Genomic DNA, 27,476 nt, shown 5'->3' on the forward strand with positions numbered 1-27,476 from the left:
CTATTGGACCTTTAAACATGAAAGCTCTTTTACCAATGGTTTTTTTGACACAAAGAACAAAACAATTGGTCTGAACAGAATGCCTAACTTGATAATTTAAAGAAAAAGGTACAAAGTATTGTTGTAAATAATAGAATGTAATAATAGAAAATGAACACATTTAAATATAAATTGAAGCCAGTGAATATGTCATCTGGTGTGCAAAGATGGCCACTGAAGTGCATCATGCATTATACAATGATGAGTATAAAAGAACACCCCAAAACAAATCTGCAAAGTCTATTATATGCGGTGTTAAGAAGAGCAAGATCTAATTTTGCTGCAGTCTGATAAACAACATCACAATAATCAAGAATTGGAAGTATAAGTTGAGAGGCAAGTTTCTTACGAACACTGTGTGAAAAACAATTTCTAGATCGATGTAAAGTACTAATACCAAAATTGATTTTATGTAAGATATGATTAATATGTGATTTAAATGAAAGTTCAGAATCAAGCCATACTCAAAGATATTTAATAGTATCAACTTTATGCAGAGAAGTGCCATCTTTACATAATATAGCACAGGAACAACTTTTGGATTTAAGTTTCTGTCTAGAACCAAAAATCATAATATAAGACTTAGTTTTATTAAGCACTAATTTATTATCCAAAAGCCAATCCTGTAAAATATTAAAATCATACTGAAGAGATAACTGAACATGTAAAATATCAGAATTAGATGCATATATGACGGTGTCATCAGCATAAAGTTGAACACTACACTTATTGAAAATGAACGGTAAATTATTAACAAATAGAAAAAAGAAGTGGTCCAAGTATTGAACCTTGGGGCACACCTCTTTGTTGAACCAAAAAAAAAAATCGGAATTATTCCCATTTAATACTACACACTGAAAACTCACGTTTCAATAGTCAGTAGCACATCCTTTAAATATCGAAATGTACTTAGTCAGAAGCACCAGACTGTCCTTGCAAAGTTGGAATCGCCCCACTTTATAGTGTTCAAATCACAGCCATTCATAGTGTTCACATTGTAGGCTACTCTCTCCCAGGTTCAAGAAATAGTCCTACATAAGATGCGCACACTCGAATATTTGCATTGTACTGTTCTGGAACAGTGTTGTAAATATAACAACTATTGATTTCTAGTAGTGTACTCATTTGGAAGGCCAAACAAAGTACTTTCGCTTTCACAACGAAACACAGTGCATCCACGACATGGCGGCGGCAACAACAATACTACAGAGCGGATAAAATTTCCGTCTTCTTTCATTGCAAATACGTTTGGGCGGTGTTATGCAAATCTTCCCACACAGTGAAGTAGACATGTGGGGGCGTGTTTGAATTGAATGAGCCGTTTTAGAAGGGCGTGGCATAGTCTTAACTTTTATTAAGAATATCTCTTTGGGTTTGAGACTTTAATCTTTGCAACTTTAGGGATCTTATATATGCACAAACAGCTTGCCACACTCCAAAGAGAAAGGAAAACTTGAAATCGCATCATATGACCCCTTTAAATCAGTTTTCAGGAATCAATGAAGTCTATATATTTAGTGTATCCAGCTAGGCATTAGTTAATTTAGCTACTATACACAAGTGTGTAACCAGGTCTTGGGCTAAAAATAACACATTCAGCTTGGTGTCTCTGAAAAAGGTGTTATATTTATGTCTCTAATTTGCTGGTCTCTTCATGAGCCTAGTTTAACCCCATGAGACAATGTTGGAACAAAAGCCACAGAACAGGTGCTCTCATAGACTGGAGTCACAGAGTGCCAGTGAAATCACAGTGTCTGCTGCCTCTCTGTATGACAACCAAAAAAAACTCTCGGGACATAAACAGTCCCATGCCTGCCAATAAGCAGTCAGACCGGGTGACCAACCATGTTTTTCATTTGAACTGCGGGCTTAGCTTTACATTTTTATCCATATAAAGCTGCAAGTGGGCAATTGTCCATAATGTGACTTTTTTTTTTAATTAACTTTTTTATTGATTTTCTATTTACACGTTTGGGAATTGATTGAATAAGTGAGAACTGTGCATTACATACCAAAGCCAAAATTCTGGACATAAACAGTCCCACACCTGCCAATAAGCAGTTAGACCAAGTGACCAAACATATTTTCCATTTGAACAACAGCCTCTGCCTTACATTTGTATCCATACACTGCTGCAAGTGGGCAATTGTCCATAATGTGACTTTTTTAATTATCATCTAATTTTTTTTTACTTTATAAATGTTATTTTATATATATATATATATATATTGGGAATTTAATAAATTGTGAAAACTGAGCATTACATACCAAATCCAAAACTTAATGCTATTAACATTATTTAGTTAATGAATAACATTATCCAATAGCCTGTGTGGCCTAAGTCATAAAATTTTCATTAAAAAAAAAAATAATAATAAGTTAGCATAATAACAAAATAACAAATAATTTTTCACATTTGAAACAATGTTTAATCGTTTACAACAGGACTAGGATTATGAAATACACATACTTTTCGCCTTGTGATGTGTTTTCTTAAAGATACAAAATATTATGTGTAATCTCCCATTTATTAAGGTTTAAGTGGATTTCAGAGCAGTCTGACAATTAGGGCTGGGCGATAAATCGATTTTATCGATTAACTCGAATGTGTAGTTTACATCGACTTGTTTGAATGAAAATCAGTTTTCTCTTTAACATCTGCTGACGCTCCCCTCTGGGCTCCCGTAGTTCCGAATGGGCTCAGCCCTCCCCCCGCACATTTGCCATATAGGTTGAGCCGATAGACGATGCCATTGTCCATCGGCGATGGCTGATAGACATCACGATGTTAAGCCGGCATCATGACAATCGCTTGCCTTTTAATCAATCACTTTTTTCACTTTCAAGATTTGCGATCGCACGTACTCTGTTTATACTATGGAGCGGCAGGACTTACCACACATTTTACAAGATTAGATGTTTGTCAGTGATGCTCAGGATCTGCAAATTATTCGTCATCGTCCCGCCAAAAAACAACCTAGTCACTGATATTTAATGCTATTGAATGTTTTGTTTGCACTTTATCATAACTATCTCCTATCTACTGAATAGCAAGATGAAGTGAAGTGACATTCAGCCAAGTATGGTGACCCATACTCGGAATTCGTGCTCTGCATTTAACCCATCCAACGTGCACACACACAGCAGTGAACACACACACACCGTGAACACACACCCGGAGCAGTGGGCAGCCATTTTATGGGGGTTCGGTGCCTTGCTCAAGGGCACCTCAGTCGTGGTATTGAGGGTGGAGAGAGCGCTGTACATTCACTCCCCCAACCTACAATCCCTGCCGGCCGGAGACTCGAACCCGCAACCTTTGGATTACAAGTCCGACTCTCTAACCATTAGGCCACGACTTCCCCTGTCAGATGTCCCCAAGACAGATGTTAAACTTGTGTTTAAAGAAAACTTATCAAAAAGGGTCACATAATTTAATGTTTTATGTTATGTTACGTTATGTTACATTTTTACTGTTTACAATGGCAGGGCCTGCCATCTTGTCTTTTTGGCTTCTTATATCTGATTTCACTTTAACCCCAAGAGGGAAATCCAGATCAAATCTCAGAAGGGAAAATCAAAACAAAAAAGTTAAAACTTGTTTTGAACAATTTATTTGTCATCTGCAGATTGATTTTAAGTGTGTGTGTGTGTGGGGGGGTCCGATTTAAATCAGGGATATTTTTTTAGGCCATATCGCCCAGCCCTACTGGCAATGCATTTGGCTCATTCACTTGTAGAAAATTGCTTGATTTGCCTTATAATTGTCTTGAGATGCCTTATATTTATTTTATATAAAAATTATAAAAGAGCTTTATAGATGAGCTACAGTATGGCACACCGCAGGACGTAGCAACTTTCCAAAATTATTTCATGTCAATTACTAAGATCTACACAGCAAAATCAATTAAATACTTCCCTCCCTGCAATCAGCCCAGAGCTTTAAGAGAGCAGCAGTATGGACCTTTTCACCCACACAGCGGCATGCCACGCACATAAAGCCTCTGCGGCTTCCACGACTGAGGGCCATCTCATAAGCCCTGTTGTGAAAAGGGAATTCGTGACTACAAGGGAGTGAGAGAGACAGAGAGAGCAAGCGAAAGAAAGGCCTGGGCTGGATGTCTTTTTTTCAGCCCAACACGTCAGTCCGGCGCTATTTCATACTGTCGATCCCCAGCCATTCCTGTCACCACATTCCGCCCCACACCACCCCATCAGTGTGTATCTTCACAGAGACAGCTATTGTCTCGTTGATGATCGCCCATTGGCCTGCTCTATCTGCACTGCTGGTCATCTCGGAGGGACACGCAAACAGCACAGCGAGAAGGAGTGCAAGGGTGTGAGAGGGATGGTGGGGGACAGACAGAATGGAGAACCGAGAGAGATAAAGGGAATGAACAGTAGATGAGCTTTGTGAGGTATAGCAGCATTTTTCTGATTAGCCTGTTTGGCCAAAGGATGAAGAAGAAAACCATGTGCTTATCCATACTAGTCATCCAACTAGTGGATACTTTATCTAGACTTCTTATAGAACTAGTGATAAATTTAGGATGAATTTAGACACACAACTTCTGAGAGAGGGTTTGAATGTGTCACATTTTAGCATGCATTACTTTCAACACCCAAAAACAGAGTATTAATAATAATACATACCAAGACATTGACCGGTGAACCTCAAATTACCTGCTGTAAAATTAAATTCCCATTATTATACATAATCCAAAGGTATTAATTTTTTGTGATGTCTGTGATGCACAGAAAAAAATAAATTGGTGTAGAAATTGCCAGTCAATTTCACAAACAAATACAAAGAAATGGCAAGTAACACATTGAATAAAACATGAAAATCTGAAGTCAAAATAAGGAATTAGCATTTTCTTGTTAAATGTACTCCAATAACCTTTGGTTTTATCACACATTCAAACAGAAAAGTTATAGATAGATATTGAATTACTGTATACCTTTAAGAGATGCAAATTTAGATCTGTAAAGTTAACCCGACAATTGTAATAAATTTAATCTTTAGCAATATTCAGTCCTACACTAATTTAATTCATTCTAAATAGCATTTGAAAAATTCATATAGTTTCTAGTGTGTGTTGGTGTTTAGTATAATTTTATACAATATCTGGCATAACATTAAATTAATATTGAAAATACTGCACTTGGTTTCTTTGGAAATAATTAAAATACACTGATTTGGCCCTTAAGTAACATGTCTATCAACGGTGATATCAGTTGCTTAATATTTTTTGTGTAAATCAATACTTTTTTCAAGATTCTTTGATGAATAGAAAGTTTTTTAAAAATTATATGTATATTATATGTATATTATATGGGATATCAAACAGTTCTTGTAATCAAACTGACCGGTCACTCTACATTTGTAAACTACACAAATAGTAAACAACTCCTATCCTCAACCCAAGACTTTTCGCATCAATGTACTGTAAGAACAAAAGATCACAGAGCAAACATGGAGCCATACCTTGCTCACGCTTTGCGAAAGAGCATTTATATAAGGCACTAAGCAGCCACACAACCAATGGACTTTTGTCCTGCATTGATTGCCCACAGGGCTGGAACCTATCCCAAATGTCTATGACGAGAATCTACAAGTACATGCTCTGGGCCATGGTCTGAGTCAATCTGCAGCCATTATCCCAATCCATTTCTATCATGCTGAGTGCCAAGTAGAGAGCCCACAGCCCAGCTGTCTAAGGAGCAAACATGCAAAAGCCCAAGCTCACTGAACCAGTATTAACAGTGTCAGCACTAAATCACATCGAACACAGAGCTGAAACAATAGATGCATTTTAGCCCCTGCATGAAAACATTGAATGTTAAATGCATCATATTAAGAGCAGTGAAGGACTAAGCAAAGTTTGAAAAGGGAAGAGAATTTTGCAAACTAGGAGCCATCTACACTGCAGTCTGAAACTGTCGTGCCAGGCATTCCTTTAAAAGTACTGAAACAATCAAAGCTTTCAAACAATAACCAATTATCCACTGAACTCTGTGACTCCAAAGAATTTGGAGATGTAAAAGATTGTGCCTTCAACTGATCAGTTTAATTGGTGCTTATTCTCCACCACTGTGGCTTTGCAACATGTGGTGTAAATAATGTGTAATTCTTTTCTTCAAAGAGTTCTAGTACTAATACACACGTACCAAAAATACAGATCTCTCATGATGGACATTTTCCTTTATAATAAAGGAATAATTCACCCACAATAAAAATGCTGTCTTTATTAACTCACCCTCATGCTGTTTTAAATTCATATGCTGTTATTATTTCTGTGGAACATTTTTGATGCATTTTAACACAGACCAGGGGCCTGTTTCATAAAACATGTTTACCAAATAAGCCAGGTTTATTTCAGTTAGTCTGACTTATTGTCAGTTGGTTTGGTTCAAAATAAGTCAGACTAAATTAAATAAAACTACTTTTGTGTTTCACTGAACAAAAAAAAGACAGCTTACAACAGGTTTTGAACAACATGAGGTTAAGTAAATAACAGCCTAATTTTCATATTTGTGTGTAATATTCCTCTTTTAATTTTAATTGTATCAGAAACATACACATACCTGTTTAAGGAAGTAAACCTCAAGGTTGAGTCTCCATGCCATAATCATATGAATGGTGGACAGTACAGCTCCAGTGATCACAGCTGCTCTCATTCGCACCGGCAGCAGCGTGTAGATTATGTACATGAAGAACACGGTCCACCATATCCCTTCAGACGCACTGGGTGGATCCACCATCAACAAGCCAAACACCTGCACCACCACTAACACCGCCATGACCAAATAGCTCACGATCCACATGTAGTCCTGGTGGAAGCCGTTTCTGTTACACACCACCATCAAGGCTAAGAACAGGCCCATGGCTACAGAGAGCACCGAGGCGAAAGCCACATCTGGTGGACCCTGGACACAGTGGAACGCCAACATAACCCCGCAAACCACAACCAGGACCCCCATGAGCATCGTAAGTGAGCTCTGGTTGAGCCTGAAGAAGTACCGTTGATATAATCGCTCGAGCTTGGCCGACTTAAACTTCTTTGTCTGAAAAACTTGAGCCAGACACAAGAAGCAAGTCAAAAAACACCTGTCGGGACCCTTCCTCTCCTCTCCGACATGATCAGGGTCCTCGCCATCTTTCGTTTGCCTCGTCTCAGAATCTTCAAACGCCAGGTCCACGGCTCTCAGACCCACATCACCCTTCCTGCCATAATGGTCTTCCTGCCAAACGCAGCGCGTGCTGAAGTTGCTGCTGGTGGCGCCCCCTGCTGCACGGGAGTAGTGTTGCGAAGGGGGCTCCATAGACTCGAGGTCCCGTAGACAGCTCATGTAGCGTGGGTTGCATAGTGACGAGCCCCTTTTACGCCTTGACTTCCTGCCATTGCGCTCACCCCATGCCGTCTTACGGTTGTCCACTCTTGCAGCTTTAAAGCCATTGACCCAAGACATTCTGAAAGCAAAAAGATGGTCCATAAGAACAGAAAACCTGCTTAAATATAAGTACATCAATATTTTTTATTTTATTTACTTAATTAGTCATATCAGCATCAAAGGCTATATTCATGTCAAAAATATTACTATAACCCAACTATACAAAATCTTTTCTTGAAAACTTAAGCCCATTCTTATAAACATAACAGAGTTTCTAAAAATATAACTGGCACTATAATTGTTGGCCATTCCACTTTTTATCCACATTTTTTAGACAACTAAATTCCTACATAACTGCAATTTATATTTGCCTACACAGTTAATTCCAAGCATTTAAGCATTTTAGATCAAAACGTTTTCAGAATCATGAGAAGCAAAGTTGGTAAACTGCATTTAAACTTTTAACTGGTAGCGTATTTACACAGAGAAAGTTGTTTAGCGAGGTGAACTTACCTGTGTGGCGGCACTGCTCTTTTTAGCAAGGCACTGCATTTACTCTAGTGTAGAGAGCTAATATTACCAGCATTTTTCTGAGCACAGGGTTTGTCAAGTTCCACGACACCCACTTAAGTACAGGGTCAACAGAAAATCCTCATATAGCGCCGCGATCTCTGCATCTCTCAGCCACCTGAGTCTGCTGGTACAATACAAATAGAGCACATGCAGTATGAGTGAAGCGTGAAAATGAAAAAGGCACAAGACAAACCTCTCTGAGATTATCAGTGTCTGATTTCCGCTAATAACTTTCACTAATAGCGGTTGCTGAATTCGCTGTTGACATTAATATGCGTTTATTCATGTTTATGCCTCAATAGGTGAATAAAGAGTATTGATCTCAAGCTGTAATTAACTGGCTATTGTGCCTTCTCAGAAATGTTAATTCACATGAGAGCAGACTAAAAGAGCTGAAAATAAAATAGAGGAAATACCCTATAGCTAGAATTGACTGATGCTAAAAGTGTCCAATCAATCTCACAATAAACCTACGAATGCACAAGAAAAAAACAGCATTACAAATACAAACGTTTGAAAAGGCTTAGGTTAATCCGACTTTCCAAATGCCTAGGATTTGACTTTCAAACCTAACCACAAAAATGGTGTTTTAAGAAAGGAAAGTTTTCCCAAAATATTAACACAGGCCAGTTTCTAGCTGTCTGACAACAAAGGACTTACAGCCCATGTGTCATCATAAGTCAGTGCTCTGTAATTCAGATTAAATTGTCCATGCTTCCCCAAATTTGCTCAGATGAGTCACCACTCTACCTCATGTCAGCAGCATTAGTTTAACATCAAACAATTTTTTTTAAGGACTAACTGTCTGGAAATGAAATAAGAGGTAACCAACTCCAATATAGCTCTGAAATACAGATTTTAACCAGATTTTACAGATTTTAAATTTGTATACATTGTCTTTCTAATTCATTAAAATGAACTAGTCAAAACTGTTAGTTGTGAAAAACTTAAATGTTAACAGTTCGAACATAAACACTTTGTCTAAAACATATTTTTAGCCTACAATCTTAAAATATTTATGGAATAAAAACAATCTACATGTCAAAAATACATGTCAATATTCAACTCCCCTTTAATGCATGGGCTTGAAAGGCAAATGTGTATTATTGATCAAAATCAAACTCAGCTATCTAAATAAAGTTAAGGTGGTCTGTGGGAAACACGGGCTGCTTTTTCCTTCATGGATCCCACTCTAGAGACATTGTGGCTTCACATTCGATTGCAAGCACTAATTTAACTTGGCAGGGAGATTTAACCATTCATTCAGTACTGACATGAGAAAAAAGTAAGGGATGATAAAAACGTTTTAATTGCTGCAGTAAAACTATATACAGTAATGTCTATGACAGAAGAAAAAGCCTTTACTTTACCACCTCACACACAAACATCCATAGAAAAACAGAGACATATGATCAAATAAGTCAGTGTAACCCACTTAGAATGTGTCTATACCTCAAAAGCAATACCACGAGAGTCTAAAAGCATAAAACTGAAAGACTAGACAATCTCATGACCTATTCAGTTCAATGGCATGATTTAGTCACACTGCATTTAAATGCTGCCACAGTTGCTAAACAAGTAATCACCACAAATAAACTCCGAAATGTGGAGAATGTGTCTGGTTTCTAGTGCAGTGCGTTATAGAGCCCTTTGCAGTAAGGTTACTGCAAGCTCATCATACCTGATCGTGAAGAGAGACTGATCTTAAAAGACAAACGCAGCTACATATCCTTACTCTACTGTTAATTCGCTTTCATGAACGACTGCTGCACCTATAACATGTTGCCCGAGGTTCTTACGCCGCTGCTAACAAGCCCCACAACACACTGCAAAACAAGCACACATTTCAAGAGTAAGCGAAAGCACATCCGTAGAGCACGCAGCACTCACCGACAGCCCCCATGAATCAGCAGCGCAACGTGCTTCAATCGCGAAATAACGGAGTGGAACTGTCGCTTGACCGAGAGCGCGTTTAACGGTGAGTGACTGACTGGGCGATGGTTACATTCTCGCGCACGCTGCTGATACAGTCACGTTCGTCTTTATGCTGCTTCACGCGCTGCTACTATCCACTGAAGTCTGGAGTCCCCCTAGAGGTGCCGCCTCTCTCTCTGTCTCTCTCTCAGTGTGTGTGTGTGTGTGTGTGCGCGCGCGCGCGGGGTGGAGGTGGGGGGGGGGGGGGGTCTCAACATTTGACAGTAAAACCAGCTACATTTTTGACATTGTGGTGACCAGCCCAAATACCACGAGAACAGACTTACTTGAACATGTTAAATAGATAGACTTAAGGTGTTAGTTTAGTGTAAAAAGTATAACATTTAATGAAAAACAAAGGGTTGTGCTACACTTGCAAGAATTGAATTGAATTGAGAATTTTGCATCTAGATTTAGAAAAGCAGAATTTAAATAAATTGAAATTAAAGGAAAATATGTTATATTTGTACGACTGAAATAAGTGTGATTTTAACAAGAAAAAAAAATTAAAGATGGCTTGATAAAATCTTGTTTGAAAATAAAAAAAAATAAAAAATGTCCTGAAATTGACATTGACAATGACAATGGCCCACAATTGAATTTTTTTCAGTTTTGGTGTTTGTACAAATTGTACTAACCATATAGATTTATTCAAACATAAAGAAACAATTATGAGGCCAACTGAAGTGCTCATTGAAAATATGGCCAAAAATGTTTTGCTTCAAATCTAATATGTCAACAGGTTTCTGGTTTAGGTTATAGAGTTTAGAGGTATAGGCTACAGTAAGCCAGTAATATAAATAAATAAGCATTGCGCCTATAAGAGGTCATCCCTAATGTAGCTTCTAAGCTACTAAGTTTTCTACTGTATGTGTTTGTGCTAAAACAGGTGAAGGAATATCATACATACAGAATGTTTCACACATTCCCCCTGCTGACACTAAAGATGTTTAATTGCTCTATGTTGTGTAAACACACGCTACCAGCCACAGGTTTGGACATATTTGACTGACTTCATGGCTCTCATAAATAAATAAATAAATGTAAAATAATAAATGAAATATTGTAAGATATCGTTTTGTTTGTATATGAATTCCTTGACAAATGTATTTAAATAACATATGAGATAATAAATATTATTTTTTGTGAAAGAAAAGTGTTCAACATAGTGTTCAAGTTGACTGGGGAAGCCAAGAGTATGCTGAACTACAATCTAGGTAAAGGGTGGTGATGTTTATGAAGCTAAAATCTAAGTAGTTTGGATTTGTTAAACATTGTTCAGCTCACAACATAAAGTCCCATACTTCCATTTGTGTTTTTATGGTATTATTCTAAGGTTAAAAATAGTACAAATAAAGAATGAGTAGGTGTGTCCCAACAGTTGGCTGGTAGTGTATGTTTTTCATCAGAATAATTACATAACAGTACATGACAAACAGACTTGTGGCTTCACTACCTTTTAAAGTGGTTGTTCCGGACAGTGTTTTCTTTCTGTTTTGCTTTTTGAAGCTCCATTGTGAGCCTTGCCTGAGGATTCTACGCTGATAAAAACAATATGTGCTTGTGCATACGTATATGTGTGTATGATTGGTTAGTGGCCCCACTATGCAAATAAAGCTTTATTTGTTCTACTTACAGAACACACAACCTTTGAGTGCAGTTTGGTCTCCTTGTCAGAGCTGTGACTAGTGTCCTCTGTGGTCGTGTTTTAGGGTTTTATCTGTTTTTACTGATACAGATTTCACACAGCAAATCCCACTTTCATGTTAAAAATGTTTAATTTACAATCATAGGCTGATTTATTTGTTTCAGGCTCATAAACAGACAAGAGGAAAATCGAAACCTATTCAACTTTTTTCCCCAGGTTGGACAGAAAAGTGCACAGATTGCATGACCTTTTGCATTGACAGCAACCAGGTGTTGAAAAACATATACTACACTGGTTTTCATTTACAACACTGATTTTCATTATTTAAATGAAAACTACCACCTTTTGTGAGAGGGTTTGGCCATCCCACAATCACATAAACAGGAAATACAGATTAGCCTGGGAAAAATTGAGATTAATTAATAGAATAGAATAGAATAGAATTTTGTGAATGCAATCTATATAACAATCTTTATAGCATAAGAATTCATTTGTCAAAAGATGAAGGAAACCTGAAATATATTTTATAAATATATCATTTCCTATGACATTACAAGCACAAAATTATGAGACATATGATAATAATTAGAGACAATGTCCAAAATGTGTAAAATTCGACACTAAAATAATATTCTTATACTCCACAATATAAGCAAACATATGACAAAAATATCCCCCTCTGAATGTTTGAGTGCGCAAATACTCCAAACATAATGTCACTTTAAATAAACACTTCCTCCCAGAACAGTAAAGCGCCTACCACCCAGATCAATAACTGCTCACACAAACACACACTTTAACTTTCAAATAAACCTTTATCCCGCTTTTACAACAAGAATGAAAGTATTTTAGAATATGAACTTTGAGTTAAAGGAGCTGAGCTTTGGCCTTCCACACTAACTCCCACACTAGTTTCACTGCACTTTATTTTCCTGCGACTCCTCCTTCCGGCACATTTACCTTCTGCAAGCCTCTGTTCTGACTCGGTTCTGTCTGAAGTTTTAATTTCCTGTCTTAAATCTTCAGCAGCCCCAAGCAAAGCAGGAAATTGGAGGTCAGAGGAAAAACTACACTTGTCTTTCTACAGATTCTATTGATGACAAAACATCAGCTTTAAAACAGTCTTATTCCAGTGTTTTATGTGTATCGTTGCATCAGTAGTAGTTGACATTTAATGGATTTGTCCTACAATAAACACATCTTATCTCATGTCTCCTCTCACCCATTTGTGCTGCTATTAAATAGTCAATGCTTGTCTTTTACTGGTGATTTTTCCAATAATTAAGGCCACACTATGATACTAACTACATGTTCATCCAACAATATTTAACATTTATAAAGATGATAAATCAGCATTCCATGGGGGGCAATGCAGCAAAGAAAATGCTGTTTTATTTAGCAGATTTGATTATACATCATTATTCAATTTACCAAGAGACAAAACTTTTATAATAAAGTTATAGACTTATACCACATTGAATAATACATGGCATTCTGAAGTAGAAAATCTGAAATAGTATTTATTGTAGAACGTCAATAATCTTTGTTTTATTTTCAACCTTGGAAAATCATTTATTGCAGTGTACTGCCATCTAGGGTTTATAAAAATGCAATAGATTCCTCATTTTGATTACTAAGTAGCCTATGACAAACTTCGGACTTGTCTAAATTCACAATATAATGATTATTTATGGAGCATAACCGTAGTTCTGGCAGGCCATGTTAGTCAATTTTGCATCAGCTGATACTCAGCTGATCCATACCTATAGGATCAAGACACCAATCATAATTCCCTTCATAAGGTCCCTTCAGGCATTATTCAGCAGCTATCGCTTCGCTCAGGAACTTATCACCCACCTCCATCCCCAGCTCCTCATCTCGTCCAGTCAGGACTTGGCAGTGAATATATCATTGAGTCAGAACACTGAATCATGTTGTTAAAATAATCACATAGAACATTAATGGTATCTGCTACATTTATCATTGATGTTGGTTCTGTTCTGTTACCCTAGATGGAGGTATTCTGTTCTCCCTGCTCCTATCCATGTTAGGCTGCATGGATGGGCAGGGAGTGTTTGCCCAGAACAGAGCCATTCCCCCAACCTAAAATGTATGCTAATCATAAGTTATATTGACGATAGTGGTCCTGATAGAAATGTGTGACCCTGGACCACAAGACCAGTCATAAGTCACTGGGGTATATTTGTAGCAACAGCCAAAAATACACCGTGTGGGTCAAAATTATAGATTTTTATTTTATGCCAAAAATCATTAGGATATTAAGTAAGGATCCTGTTCAATGAAGATATTTTGTAAATTTCCTACTGTAAATATATCAAAACTTTATTTTTGATTAGTAATATGCATTGCTAAGAACTTCGTTTGGACAATTTTAAAGGTGATTTCCTCAATATTTAGATTTTTTTGCACCCTCAGATTCCACATTTACCAAATATTGTTCTATCTTAAACCATACATCAATGGAAAGCTTATTTATTCAGCATTCAGATGATGTAAAAATCTCAATTTTGAAAAATTGACACTTATGACTGGTTTTGTGGTCCAGGGTCACATATAGTCTTTTTATAGTTTGCTCCTCTCAAGTTAAACGTAGTGTGTTTTATACATCAATAGGATCTGATTCATTTAACCGATTCATTTGCTTCATGATTTGATTCAGTGTTTGCGCATTTGATTTGAGTTTTCCCACAAGTTTCATTAAGCCTTTCTTCGACAAGCACAAGCAAATAGAGAGTACAGAGTTTGAGGTTATTATTTATGCAAATAAATAAATAAATAAATAAATGACACGGTTTTCCATTGAATTCCAAACCCATTCACCCAAGCACCGGTGGGATTAAATGGGTTAATTGCACATTTGCAGTGTTTCAAAATGTTCGCCAGAGGGCAGCAATAACTCAATTTTGCCTGGTGTTCATAGGGTCATGAAAAATCCGTTCTAGTTTACCCTGATTTCATTAAAAGAGTTTTCCTCACATAATACAGTATGTTCCAAATGTACACAATTCTCATCTGTGGACATTCTGTGCATATTACATTATTACAAAATATGTCAAATATATAGGCTGCAGGATTTTTGGTTTGTTTGTTTGTCATGTAAGTCCATCTGAAAATTGGTAAGAGGAATAGAGTGTGTGTGCGTGATAGAGACAGCTTACAAAACTCCTCTGTCTATTTGACATTGATATAACCTCCTTCAAAAGTCAATAGTTCAATCTAAAATAGACAGCACCACAAGTCCTGTTCCCATTCAAAGTGCCAGATAAGTGAAAAACGAGAGGAGCTACAGTATCCTTGTGCCCGCACAACCAAAGATACTTACTCTATCTGTCACTGAAGCATCATGGGAAACAGACTGCAAGATGTTGTATATTATTGCTCTTTGTTCTATTGTAGCTAACATAACAAGTAGAGACAACCACTGAATGACATGCTACACCATGAAACATTTTCCTTGTATTTCCTTGTATGATTATTCTGCATACAGTTTTTATGATCTCATATTAATTGAGAGACTACATCAAATATTTGGCCTTTTTTTAAAACGCATTTGACACCGACAGGAAAAGATAAGAAAAAAGTTCAAATAAATGGTGACCAAAAATAATACACTTAACTTTACACTTGAATAGTCCACCCAAAAATTAATAATTGCTTTAAAAAAAAAATACTCGGCCATACAAAATGTAAATGAGTTTGTATCTTAATCAAACTGATTTAGAAAAATTAAACATTACATCATTTGCTCACCAATGGGCCCTCTTTAGTGAATGGGTGCCATCAGAATGAGAGTTCAAACAGCTCATAAAAATATCACAATAATCCACAAGTAATCCACACGACTACAGTCCATCAGTTAACATCTTATCTTTTTTAATAAGCAAAAAGCAGCATGTTTGTAAGAAACAACTCCATCCTTAAGATATTTTTGACTTCAAACTGCTGCTTTCAGATAAAATCCACTATCCATAGTATAGTCCAATCCATAATATTGCTTTCTCTAGTAAAAAACACATCAAATAAAAATATTGTCTTGTCTCAATTAGAAGAGAAATATGCGCAGACCAAACATCATTTACAAGCAAAAACAGTCCAAAATTGTTTTTTAACCAATATGTCAGTGGGTTATTGACTGTTCTGATGAGGAAACAAACTCATATCCAAGTGGATGCTGCACACTGGTGGTGGTTGAGGAGAGACCCCCCACATGATTGTAAAGCGCTTTGGGTGTACAGCAATACACAATAAAGCGCTATATAAATGCATCATTCATTCATTCATTCATTCATTCATTTCATTCATTCATTCATATACATGTTGGATGGCATGAAGAATTTTTTGGGGGTTAACTTTTACTTTAATAAACTTGTACCTTGAATGTTGATGTTATGAAAAACGTGCATGTCTATGTTATTTGCCAACTATTCTTTTGCTTCTCATACATGATGAATATGTTCTAGATAGATAGACAAACAGATAGATAGATAGTGAAAGTGAAAGTGAAAGTGACGTGACATGTGGCCAAGTATAGTGACCCATACTCGGAATTCGTGCTCTGCATTTAACCCATCCAACGTGCACACACACAGCAGTGAACACACACACACACACCGTGAACACACACCCGGAGCAGTGGGCAGCCATTTATGCTGTGGCGCCCGGGGAGCAGTTTGGATTACGAGTCTGACTCTGTAACCATTAGGCCATGACTTCCCCACCCTAGATAGATAGATAGATAGATAGATAGATAGATAGATAGATAGATAGATAGATAGATAGATAGATAGATAGATAGATAGATAGATAGATAGATAGATAGATAGATAGATAGATAGATAGATAGATAGATAGATAGATAGATAGATAGATAGTTAGTTAGTGGTGTGGATCTAATGTGTTCTTATTTACGCTGCATTGTAAGTTGAACTGGATCAGCTCATAGATCAAACCATCTTTATCTCTATGAGTCCTAAAGGACAACGTAAAAAGTGCTGTTCCATTATTTATGAGGAATATTGTAATCTAATCCTTCCTTTCACCAGTGCATTGTGTTTGCTGTCAATGATGAATTCACACGAGTCCGATTCAAACCTGTAACATTAAAAATGCAGGTTACCTATGGGCGTTCATTCGGAAAGAATGGATGCACGGCCACGAAGCTCGCGATGGAACAAACCAAGTGAGAGACGTGCAAGCGATGCTCAGACATGGTGTCTATGCAGGCCGCGTGGGTAGAGATAAAGCCGAGCTGTTTAGTAGTGAAGTTTAGTGATTTTAATTACAAATCCTTGTCAGTTTATCAATCTTTTTATCAGCATCCCCATCATCACACTTTGTCCAGACGCTGGCGTGTAGGCTACTACAAAGATATAACTGAGACTAATTCACCTGTTAGAACATGAACAGTGTTAAGTTGTAGAGGCTTTCTGTAATTAAGATCATTCTACCTTCCACTGAGAAAGAACAGCCCAGTCGTTGCTTTTTGTGTAGTATTCACTGTTAATTCCCAACTGTTTACTGTGTGTTTGCTCCCTTGAGAGACAGTAGAACAACACAAACACGTTATGCAACACCTGACTCAGTCCACATTATGTCTTCTGCTGCTTTGTAGAGTTTATTTTAGCTTAGACAGCATTGTTTCTCTTGATATTACTCTAAAGGGTATAAAAAACATATTTCCTGTTCATTTGCTATAGTTTGAGACCGCAGTATGAACAGATGTTTCTCTTTATTTTTACTCTCTCTCTCTCTCTCTCTCTCTCTCTCTCTATGTGTGTGTGTATGTGTGTGTTATTTGAGACAGCAGCATGTTAATTTTATATTGCTTAAACCCATTTTGTCATATGATTGTTTGTTTATTTGTTCATTCATTCATTCTCATAATTTTAAATGGATTTACAAATATGAAGGTTTTCCTCCCTGAGATCTTTGGTTCTTATGGCTTTTACAATGACTAAGGAAAAGAGTTGCTACAGCCCGCAAAAACTCCAAACTCAAGCTCTTAAGAAGTTTCATACATAATGCATGCCAGAGGGTTCAACCCAGTGAGCAAGTCCATGGGACAGACTGACAGACACAAGGATTGAATGAGCTTATAGGGCTGCCAACATCCTGCCAGAAATTTAGCCTTCTCTCTCTTTCCGTCTCTGCTCTGATAACATTGTGGATTTCAAGCCTCTATTCATGTTTTATTCACATGCACCACTCATATGGAACTCAAATTGATGGGCCCCATCCTTGGCTCTCCATGCCTGACTGTTCAGAGCAACATGTCCTCATCTATTATGGATCTTAGATCTACTGTACAGTGGAAATTAAAAGTTATATGAGAACCACCCTCTGCTATCCACTGCTTCTCCTTATAGGTCACTATTGTCATTGGATAAGTTGATATATTTCTTTATGTTGGTATGTGTTTTTTTATGTTATATGTTTTATATAGGGTTAATTTTTATATAGACATGTGCTTCATTATCCCTCCTTCTTTAAAATTAGTTTAAAATATGTAAGTATTTTTAATAATCATTACTGATTGTAGTCATATTTTTGTAATATTTTTATGAATATATATGTAAACATTTGTAGAATTCTTCATAAATTGTGTCATTACATTGTTTGGAATTATTCAAAAAACTACATTTTCTGTTTATTTTTTTAGATTTAATAATACAATTTTCTATATGTTATTTCTATAGTTTTTTTTAAATAGTTAATTTGTTTATATTTAATTTATATTTGTGTGTGTGTGTGTGTTACAGTGAATTCCTGAGCTGTGTATTTGTGATTCCTCTGCTTTCTGAGCAGTGCTTTGGAGCCACAATTTGATCAGAACTGTTCTGCCATGCATCTCTAGGCTCAGCAGCACAGAGAGCATTTAAGACAGCCCCGTCTCACTGCAATACCACACATGGGACATGTTCAAATCTTGACATAAACACAGAAAAAAGAGACACCTGACAGCCCAGCATTCTCTACCAAACCACAGCACTGTCACTGGATCAGACCTGTTTTCCAGTAAAGAAATATCTCCGCAGTTTTAAAGCTGGACAAATTTGCTTTAAGCGGAATTGTTAATGATAAAAAAAACTTTTAGTAAAACATATTTTCTTATCCCATTGATTTTTCCTGCAATCCAAAAAAAGGACACAATGTATTAATATGAAGGAATTTTCCATATTGATTTTTTACAGGTGTTTTACCTGTATTTTTAATTTTGCACTGTACTGCAGTCTTTTAGCATTTACAGAAATATCCGTAAAGTTAATGCAAAATTGTATAAATCTAACAAATTTGTGAAGTTGATGTTTCAAACAAGAAAAATCTGGGTTAGATCACTTAACTTCATTCAAGAGACATTATGTGTACACTCTTAAAAATAAAGGTGCTTCAAAAGGTTCTTCAAGCGATGCCATATAGAAGAACCATTTTTGTTCCACAAAGAACCATTCAGTCAAAGGTTCTTAAAAGAACCATCTTTTTCTCACCATTTATAATTTGAAGAACCTTCTTTCACCACAAAGAACCTTTTGTGAAACAGAAAGGTTCTTCAGATGTTAAAGGTTCTTCATGGAACCATTTAGACAAAAAGGTTCCTCTATGGCATCGTGAAGCACCTTTATTTTTAAGAGTGTATTGCAAAAAATAAAAAATAAAAAAATATTAAGAAAATTACACTTTCACAGCCAAAGAGACATAATGAAGATTTAAATAAATAAGAAGGTTTATCTAAGATGTTTCAACATAAATTATGTAGGAGGATAAGTAGATACAAATGTCAGTTTTTGACATGAGTGAGTAGCAGGAGTCTTTAACAAGGGGTCGGTCAATTATACTTATTTTTGTGTTAAAAAAAAGAGAAAATATATGTTAAACAAAAATATATTAAGTATTTAGTATTTATTTAAAAAAAAACATTAAGTAACCTAAATTTCCACAAAATGTCACATTGTCCCTTCTTCATTCAAAATATTTTATTTTTTTTAAGAATTGAGTATTAATATGTAAATGTAAATGAAAATGCCTTTACATATCAAAAATGAAATTGTAATAGCTTTGCATTATGATCATTATAATGTATTATTATAGTCTGTCTTTATTCACCAAGGGGTCCTTGGCCTTAAAAAGGTAGAAGACACTTGCTAGAGAGCTACAAAATTAATGTGTTCTTGGATATATTTGACTGGTCCATATCTGATTTTTAATTATAAACTTTAATCCAAAAATAATCAATGGCATAGATCTGATATATAAGTCAGTGTGGTGCGAGAAAAATGAGAGAATACAGAGGCATAAAGGACTAAGTGGGGTGAAAGACAGAGAGAGACAGAGAGAGAGAGAGAGAAGGGGAGGGAGCTGAGAAAGGAATAAGACAGAGAGAATATGAGATAGATACTGCCTAATGTGCAGGGGGAGGGGGAATAAGAGAGGGAACCGGAGTTTGACGCTACAGTACACTTCACTTCTGCCCTGGAGAGGGAGCGCACCATGACCAGCTAGCTGTGAGAGTGTGCACTCTCTCCACACCTCCAACTGAGTGAGTATACCCACTTCTCTATCCTTTAGCACAACCAAAAATGCTTAAAGTGTGTGTTTAGTGGATGTTTCACAGACTTTGGGATGAATATTCAGTTTGGTTTAGCAGTGTGATCTGAAAGAACCTTTAAATATGAAATATTCAATGCAATAAAAACGAAATCTCACACAAGTGGATAAATAACAGCTTGTTTTAGCAGAAATGAAGCAGCTTGACTTGTCACTTATTGAGGCCAGAAGGTTATTTTGACTCTGCTGAGGTTGTAACTCTTTCTCTCAGTCTCTCCATCCAAAGAAAATATGTTTGTTATGCTGTTATCATGCAGATTCATGTGGAATATGCATAGGTTTCTGTTTTATTGTGGTGTCTGTGGAGCTGTTGGCATACTTGCAGGCATTCATGGTGTTTCTTTTGTGTTGGGGGAAGGAGTGCATTTGGAACCGCTGGGCTTCCTGTGTGGGGTCAATTAAATACTGCATGAGACTAGAGCACTAAAAGCCTGTCCCGTGAGGAGAGGAGTGCTTAGTGTGTGTCTGTGTCTGTGTGTGTGCAGTGGAGCATCAACGCGCAAAGCCTTGATTAAATTTGATGAACCAGCAAAGTTTTTAGAGGTGTGAAGTTTTATAGAAACTGATGCTTGTTTTTTATTTAACAGGAAGCAGGAATAAAAGTTAGAATGAAGTGGCATGGAATAACCTAGCAGTGTTGTTTGGTACAGTATAGTACAATATGCAGTATAATTTTGTATAATAATTTCTGAAGTTAGTAATTATCAGACAAATTATATATGTACTGAACATTTCTGTTTTTATTATTTTGAGTTTATCTGTATAGGGACAGTACAAAAACATAATTTTAACTAACAAGCATTGTACATGGAGATTATGTGCAACTCAGGCCCCGAGAAAGGCTTTAAAGAAATAAAATTAGTATATACTAATAATATAGTAAATAAATAAAAAATATTTAAAAATACAATTACTTTGTTAAACATTATGCATTTTAAACCAGAAATTAAATGATCAGCCACAAAATGTTAAGAATGCTAAAAGTGATTTGTGTGTGGTTTTGTGTGTGATATCTGGCTTCTTTTAATTCAGCGCTTAATCATTGTTACTTTGTGACTTCAAACCATTATTTGTTTTTGAATTGGATCAAATTTGACATTTATTTGCATTAATGTTTAAGCAAATGTTTGTTTTACAAATAATTTATTTAAAACATAAAATCTTATGGAAATTCTTGATCTAACCCTCACCTTCCAAACTTGCTGAAAATGTACTGCTTGCATTTACATTGTTGGATTTGGAAGATTTTTATATTGTATATATATAAATATATACATACATATACACACACATTATATCAGTTCATGCATTCCCAGTGAAACTATAACTTTGCCATTGCTAGCACCCTGCTTTACTGTTTTTGCACTTATACGTGAACTCATTTAGCCTCATTTAATTACAAATCGTTCTCCACTCTTCAGAACATACAGTACTGTACGCTTTACCGCTGTGCACTTCTAGCACTCCCTAGAAATTTGGTAAGGTTGGACTATATAGACTACAGCATCTGCTAAATGAATAAATGTAAATGTAAGCATGGGTATTGTAGATCAAGTTGCCTTTTATTACCTTTCTTGCCATCTTGATATAGTTGCTCAGTCATGCCATTTGATCAGTAGGGGTCAATGCCATGGTGCTGCTATACTGTGTGTAATACATAAAGCCAAAGTGTGTGGCCAAAGTACATCTACAACTCTCATATGCTTCTGTCATCTCATTTTGGTGACTTGCATCATTCTGGTGTCCATATTCCACTTTCACTGCTTGTGGTTGAAATACAAGATGCCATTTCTATTTTTATCACCTTGTGCAGATATCAGTGGGAACTCATCTTTGATAGGAATTGAGTTCTTGGTACAATAACAAGACGTGTGGTAATTCAGGATACTGTGTAATTAAGAGACACTGAGTTAGATAAGCACTGAGCTCTTATTTAAAAAAAGAAAGAAAGATGAAACTTTGCAAGATAACACGAGGACGGGAAGTTCTCACCCGGATAGGATGAGGTATCAGTCTATTTGCTGCTAGTATTGATTTATTCTGTTGTAATCTGGAATAGAAACAAGAGGTTACCGAATTTAAGTCCTCGCTGGAACTGGTTTTCATAAAGTATGATCAACCACACGTGAAGTCATTTCAGCTGCTATAGTGAACTAAACATTTAGTGAGCTTACAGGGATAGTTCACCCCAAGTTGTTCCAAACCTGTAAAGACAATATTTTGAAGAATGTTTGTAGCCAAACAACTGATGGTGGCCATTGACTTCCAAGTCAATGGGTACCATCAGCTGTTTGGTTACCAAAATGATCTTCTTTTGTGTTTAGCAGAAAAAAGAAGCCTATACAGGAGGGCGAGTAAATGAACTAAGTATAGTCAAAATATATAATAATTAATATGTGAACTTTGTCACGGATGTTTGCATACGGAGTGTGAGGGCTTCTACCTTACCCAGCCACCCTTCTGTTCCTCATGGGTCATCACTCTACATCCAGGCAGCTTTCTGTATGCACCCAGCAGAAGAAAAGCAAGCAGAGTGGAAGAAAAGCTAAATTTAGAACAACAGCACACACAAAAAAACTTTCTCCATTGCTTAGGCAGAGATGGAGTGACATCCTCACTTTCTGTCCCTCGACTCACCCTCATGATTTTCTTCACCTCAAGCTCTATCGCTTTTTTCCTCTCACTTTTTTCTCCCTCTAAGCTGTTCTCTTGTTCAGGCGATACCAGATTTACTTCTGATATAAGCTGTTGTTACTTATATGGAACTTATATGAAAATAATGATATAAATATATCATATAAGAAATAAATTATATTTATTTATTTCAGTAGGCTTGATATACTATAATAGTTTTTGTTTATATTTTAAATTTAAGTTTTATTTTTACATTTTAATTTTTTACATTAAGTTTTAGTAATTTTGTTTTGAATTTTATTAGATTTTTTTTTATATGTAGTTTTTGTTAGGTTATGGTTTTTAGTTTAGTTTTAGTTGTTTTAGGTATAAATAAATGAAAATTAGAAATGTTTCCCTTGCAACAACTAAAATAAAATGAGTTTATATTATTTTTCAACTAGTAATGAAAAATATTGTTTCTAAGTTTAGTCTTAGAACATATATATGAACATAATTATCATACTGGCCAGTGTTTAAAATCGGTGCATCCCTAAAGGGCACCAAAAGTCTGAAACCTGAAAATGGCTCTATTATAATTTTTTTTTAATTAAGTAACTCTTTCCCCTATTATAAATGATAAAATTTCTTAACTTAATATTTCCTAATTTTTTAGTGTCAGACCATCCTGCAAGTTTCAATAGACACAACTATTATTTATGTTATATCATAATGCTCCTGTATTTTACATTTTCCAAAATCATAAAAAAACTTATTTATTTATTTACTGCTCTATATAGTAATTATTTTTAAATTCTAGATTTTCAATACGGTCTCAAACTTTAGGATTCCAATGTACTCCTATTAAATACTGTAATTCTGTTACATTCCCATTATAATAGCTGCCCACTGCTCCGTGTGTGTGTGTGTGTGTGTTTGTTCACTACTCACTGTGTGTATGCACTTGGATGGGTGAAATGCAGAACACAAATTTTGAATATGGGAGACCATTCTTGGCCACACATCACATCCTTAAGAGATGAGGTATGTGAGTGGCCTTGTGTTTGTTTTCAAGCTCACCCACTTGCAAGCATGTGTATAAAGTGTATAAAAGAAAGCACAGCAGTAACATAGCCTCAAGATACGCAGCTCTAAAAGCCACAGCGGACAAAGTTGAATTAAGAAAGAGCACAAGTTTCCAGTAGCTATAATGTGCAGAGTCCAGAAAGAGGTCCAAACAACCAGGGGCAGCCTCATGCCTCTGTTAGCCTGCTGATTTAATACAACCTGAAGAGAAAAAGGGTCCGTATTCATGATTCATTTTCTGTGGTACCGCCCCATTATGACTGTGTGTGCAAGCTGACTCACCTTGTGTTTGTGGGGTGTTCTGCATCATGCTATTGTCAGGACAGTGAAGGCATCCATCCCCGTCCTCATTGGGCGGAACAGATTTACTCCCAGTGGGATCAGGCCTGGAGAGATTAGCAGACAGAGAGAGGTTATCAAGATCGAGACTCCCAGGGAGTTTGTGTGAAAATCTTACAGTGCTGTGAAGGATACAAACCAATGTAATCGTAACGGACCGGTAAATCCTTTTAGTGTCATAACAAAAGCAATACTGCATGAATTCGGTAACCAATAGAACCAAACATTGATCTATAGAGAACATAGTCTTTATATAGATCAGTGGAACCAACCGAAACAGTGTTATGATGCCATGAGACACTAACAGTACAATAAACAAGTGAACACTGAATAACTTACATTTTGATTGTTATTTTGTATATTTTTATTACATTTAATACATTTTTGTACCATGGTTCATTTTCGTAAGGGAATTGAAAAAAACAATATCAAACCGGAGCCATTGTATTTGAGTGGTCTCTGCTGTTTTTACAATAATTTATTGATGCTGGGGTCAAAACACTGATTGTTCTTTTTAAGTGTATTATCATCCATTTACATAATATTTAGAAAACACTTAATTTACTTTTAAATTACTGTTCCCCATTATAGGGCACCAAATGCATTAGTGCAATTGGTTTCCCAGCTGTTTCTCATCAGGCAGATGTGTTTGTTTGCTTTGTTAATTCATGCACAAGTGAGCTTTCAGTGTCTGGTCCTGATTTAACATTTGCATTAGCTTTTGGAGTCTTTTGCTGGTGTCGGAGTCTGCTCATTGAAACAAGCAGGAAATGAAATGATTAGAGCATTCAGGGAAATACTACCATTCGGTACATTAGTGCAGTAATCAGATTAATTCACAAAAGGTTTTGCAATTTATTAAGTCATTTAACAATGGTGAAGCAAAGTGTCAGTGCATTTAAAAACTATGATCACTGATTGGTGCACAGTGACAGACTGTTTGGCATATTCAAACTGCTTGTTTAGCAAACATCAAAAAGGAAAAGAAAAGAAAAGGACTGGTACTATATGGAATACAGTTACTATGACATAGCAGACTTACAGATTAATTATAGCGATTTGCACGTGAAGAAGGTTACATACTGAAAGCATTTATGCATGAATGCATTTGTATGTAAATAAAATTTGCCTTCACTAGGACTACATTTTTCTGGAAAAATGAGAAGGGGCTTTTCAAACTGACCAGCATAAATGAGTTGATATCTATAAATGTGAGGTGCAAAACAAAGATCCATGATGTAATTGTTGATAGCTGCATATTTTAAATAAATTAAATTAAAAGAATTAAATAATTTAAGTATCATTGGCATACAGAATGGCTATAGTAAAATATTTTATTTTATATTTTTAAATATAGATTTTTATATTGTATCCAAATATAATGGATACCAAATATATGGGAAGATATAGAAAATATATAAACAAAACTGTCTTTAACAATTCACACTTGTGACTACAACAGTCACAAGTTGCACGGGTATATTTGTAGCAATAGCCAACAATACATTGTATGGGTCAAAATTATCTATTTTTTATTTTATGCCAAAAATAAGGATAGTATATAAGAGAAGATCATGTTCTATGAAGATATTTTGTAAATTTCTCACTGTAAATATATCAAAACTTATTTTTTTATTAGTAATATGCATTGATAAGAACTTAATTTGGACAATTTTAAAGCCAGTTTTTCGATTTTTTTTTTTTTTTTGCACCCTCAGATTCCAGATTTTCAAAATAGCCTGTATCTCGCCCAAATAACCCATTGTCCTATCCTAACAAACCATACATCAACGGAAACCTTATTTATTCAGCTTTCAGTTCTTTTCAAATCTCTATTTCAGAAAATTGACCCTTATGACTGGTTTTGTGGTCCAGGGTCACATTTAGGCCTAAGCATTAAATGGATGCTTTTATCCAAACCAACTTACAAATAAGGAATATTTTATAATACAAGACAATAGCCAACAATGCTAACAAAAACTGCCTGTTACTTGTAACGGAACGGGTCTGACACAGATGGTAAGTGAAATGACAAGGTGTTTATTTACAGGGTGTTACAGTGAATTGCAATCGTGAGGAGTCTTCGGATGTGGTGAGTGTCACTTCGTGAGGTTTAAGGAGTACAGAATGTCAATAGTAATCAGTCTTTCTGATATTACAGATCCTGGGGATTGGCCGCGGCAGAACGGCAGAGAGATGCGGAGAGCCGATCAAGCCACCGGAACAGACGAGGAGGATGACTGGAATGGATAAGACAGAAGGTAAGTAATCGCAGGTAGTTATACTCAGCTTTGTCAAGCAGCAGAGATGGTCCATGGAGTAATCCTGTTACGTCAAGATCGGACCATCTAGTGAGCTGAGGGAAGTGCTTTTATGTGGCTGGTGATGAGGTGCAGGTGCCGGTGATGATTGGAGATACACAGGTGATAGTGATGAGTGACGGGGAAGACGGGCCATTCTGTGACATTACCTCCCCCTCCCGGACAGCGCGTCCCACGACGTAACAACAATAATACCGGGGAGGGGGGGTGGGCGCCCTGGAGGCTGGAGCAGAACCTGGACAGGACAGGGAAGCCTCCAGGGCGGATCAGGAGCCTTATGAGGCCAGGGCAGGACTGGAGGCTCGGGAGACCGTGGCGGATCCGGAGACTCGGGAGGCCGTGGCGGATCCGGAGACTCGGGAGGCCGTGGCGGATCCGGAGACTCGGGAGGCCGTGGCGGATCCGGAGACTCGGGAGGCCGTGGCGGATCCGGAGACTCGGGAGGCCGTGGCGGATCAGGAGACTCGGGAGGCCGTGGCGGATCAGGAGACTCGGGAGGCCGTGGCGGATCAGGAGACTCGGGGCGCCATGGCCATATTTTTTGGGGAGCCCAAAGGGATTCATGAGGCCATGCGAAATGAGCCATAGTGGCCCTGACCAATGTCCCTAGCAAGGCCACTATGGCTACCAGGATTACAGGAATATAGCCCCCCCCCAAAATTTCTTTGAGAATGTTCCCCACAAGGGGTCTCACTGGAGGAGCGGGCTCTGTGGGGCGCTCTGGAGGAGCGGGCTCTAGGGGGCGCTCCGGAGGAGCGGGCACCCGAGGGCGCTCTGGAGGAGCGGATTCTTGGAGGCGCCCGGGAGGCGCGGAGCTGGATAGAACCAGCGAAGACGCAGGAGGACGCTCTTGCAGCGCGGACACC

The 27,476-nt window shown here is 37.0% G+C and overlaps 1 protein-coding gene across 2 annotated transcripts in view; it reads right to left on the reverse strand.

Annotated features, from left to right (window-relative positions):
• Positions 1-10,150, reverse strand: part of LOC306860622 (adenylate cyclase type 6-like) — a 43,644-nt gene extending 33,494 nt beyond the window's left edge. The window contains exons 1-3 of one of the 2 annotated variants that reach the window (XM_079402405.1): positions 9,898-10,150; positions 7,948-8,131; positions 6,628-7,513 (exon numbers count right to left, since the gene is read on the reverse strand). In XM_079402405.1, the coding sequence (XP_079258531.1) occupies positions 6,628-7,512 (885 nt within the window). In that variant the 5' untranslated portion in view covers position 7,513; positions 7,948-8,131; positions 9,898-10,150. The remainder of the gene's footprint in view (positions 1-6,627; positions 7,514-7,947; positions 8,132-9,897) is intronic. The other variant, XM_079402406.1, reaches the window with a different exon arrangement.
• Positions 10,151-27,476: the final 17,326 nt, after the last annotated feature.

Source organism: Barbus barbus (assembly GCF_936440315.1).
Source record: "Barbus barbus genome assembly, chromosome: 41".
Taxonomy (NCBI): Eukaryota; Metazoa; Chordata; class Actinopteri; order Cypriniformes; family Cyprinidae; genus Barbus; species Barbus barbus.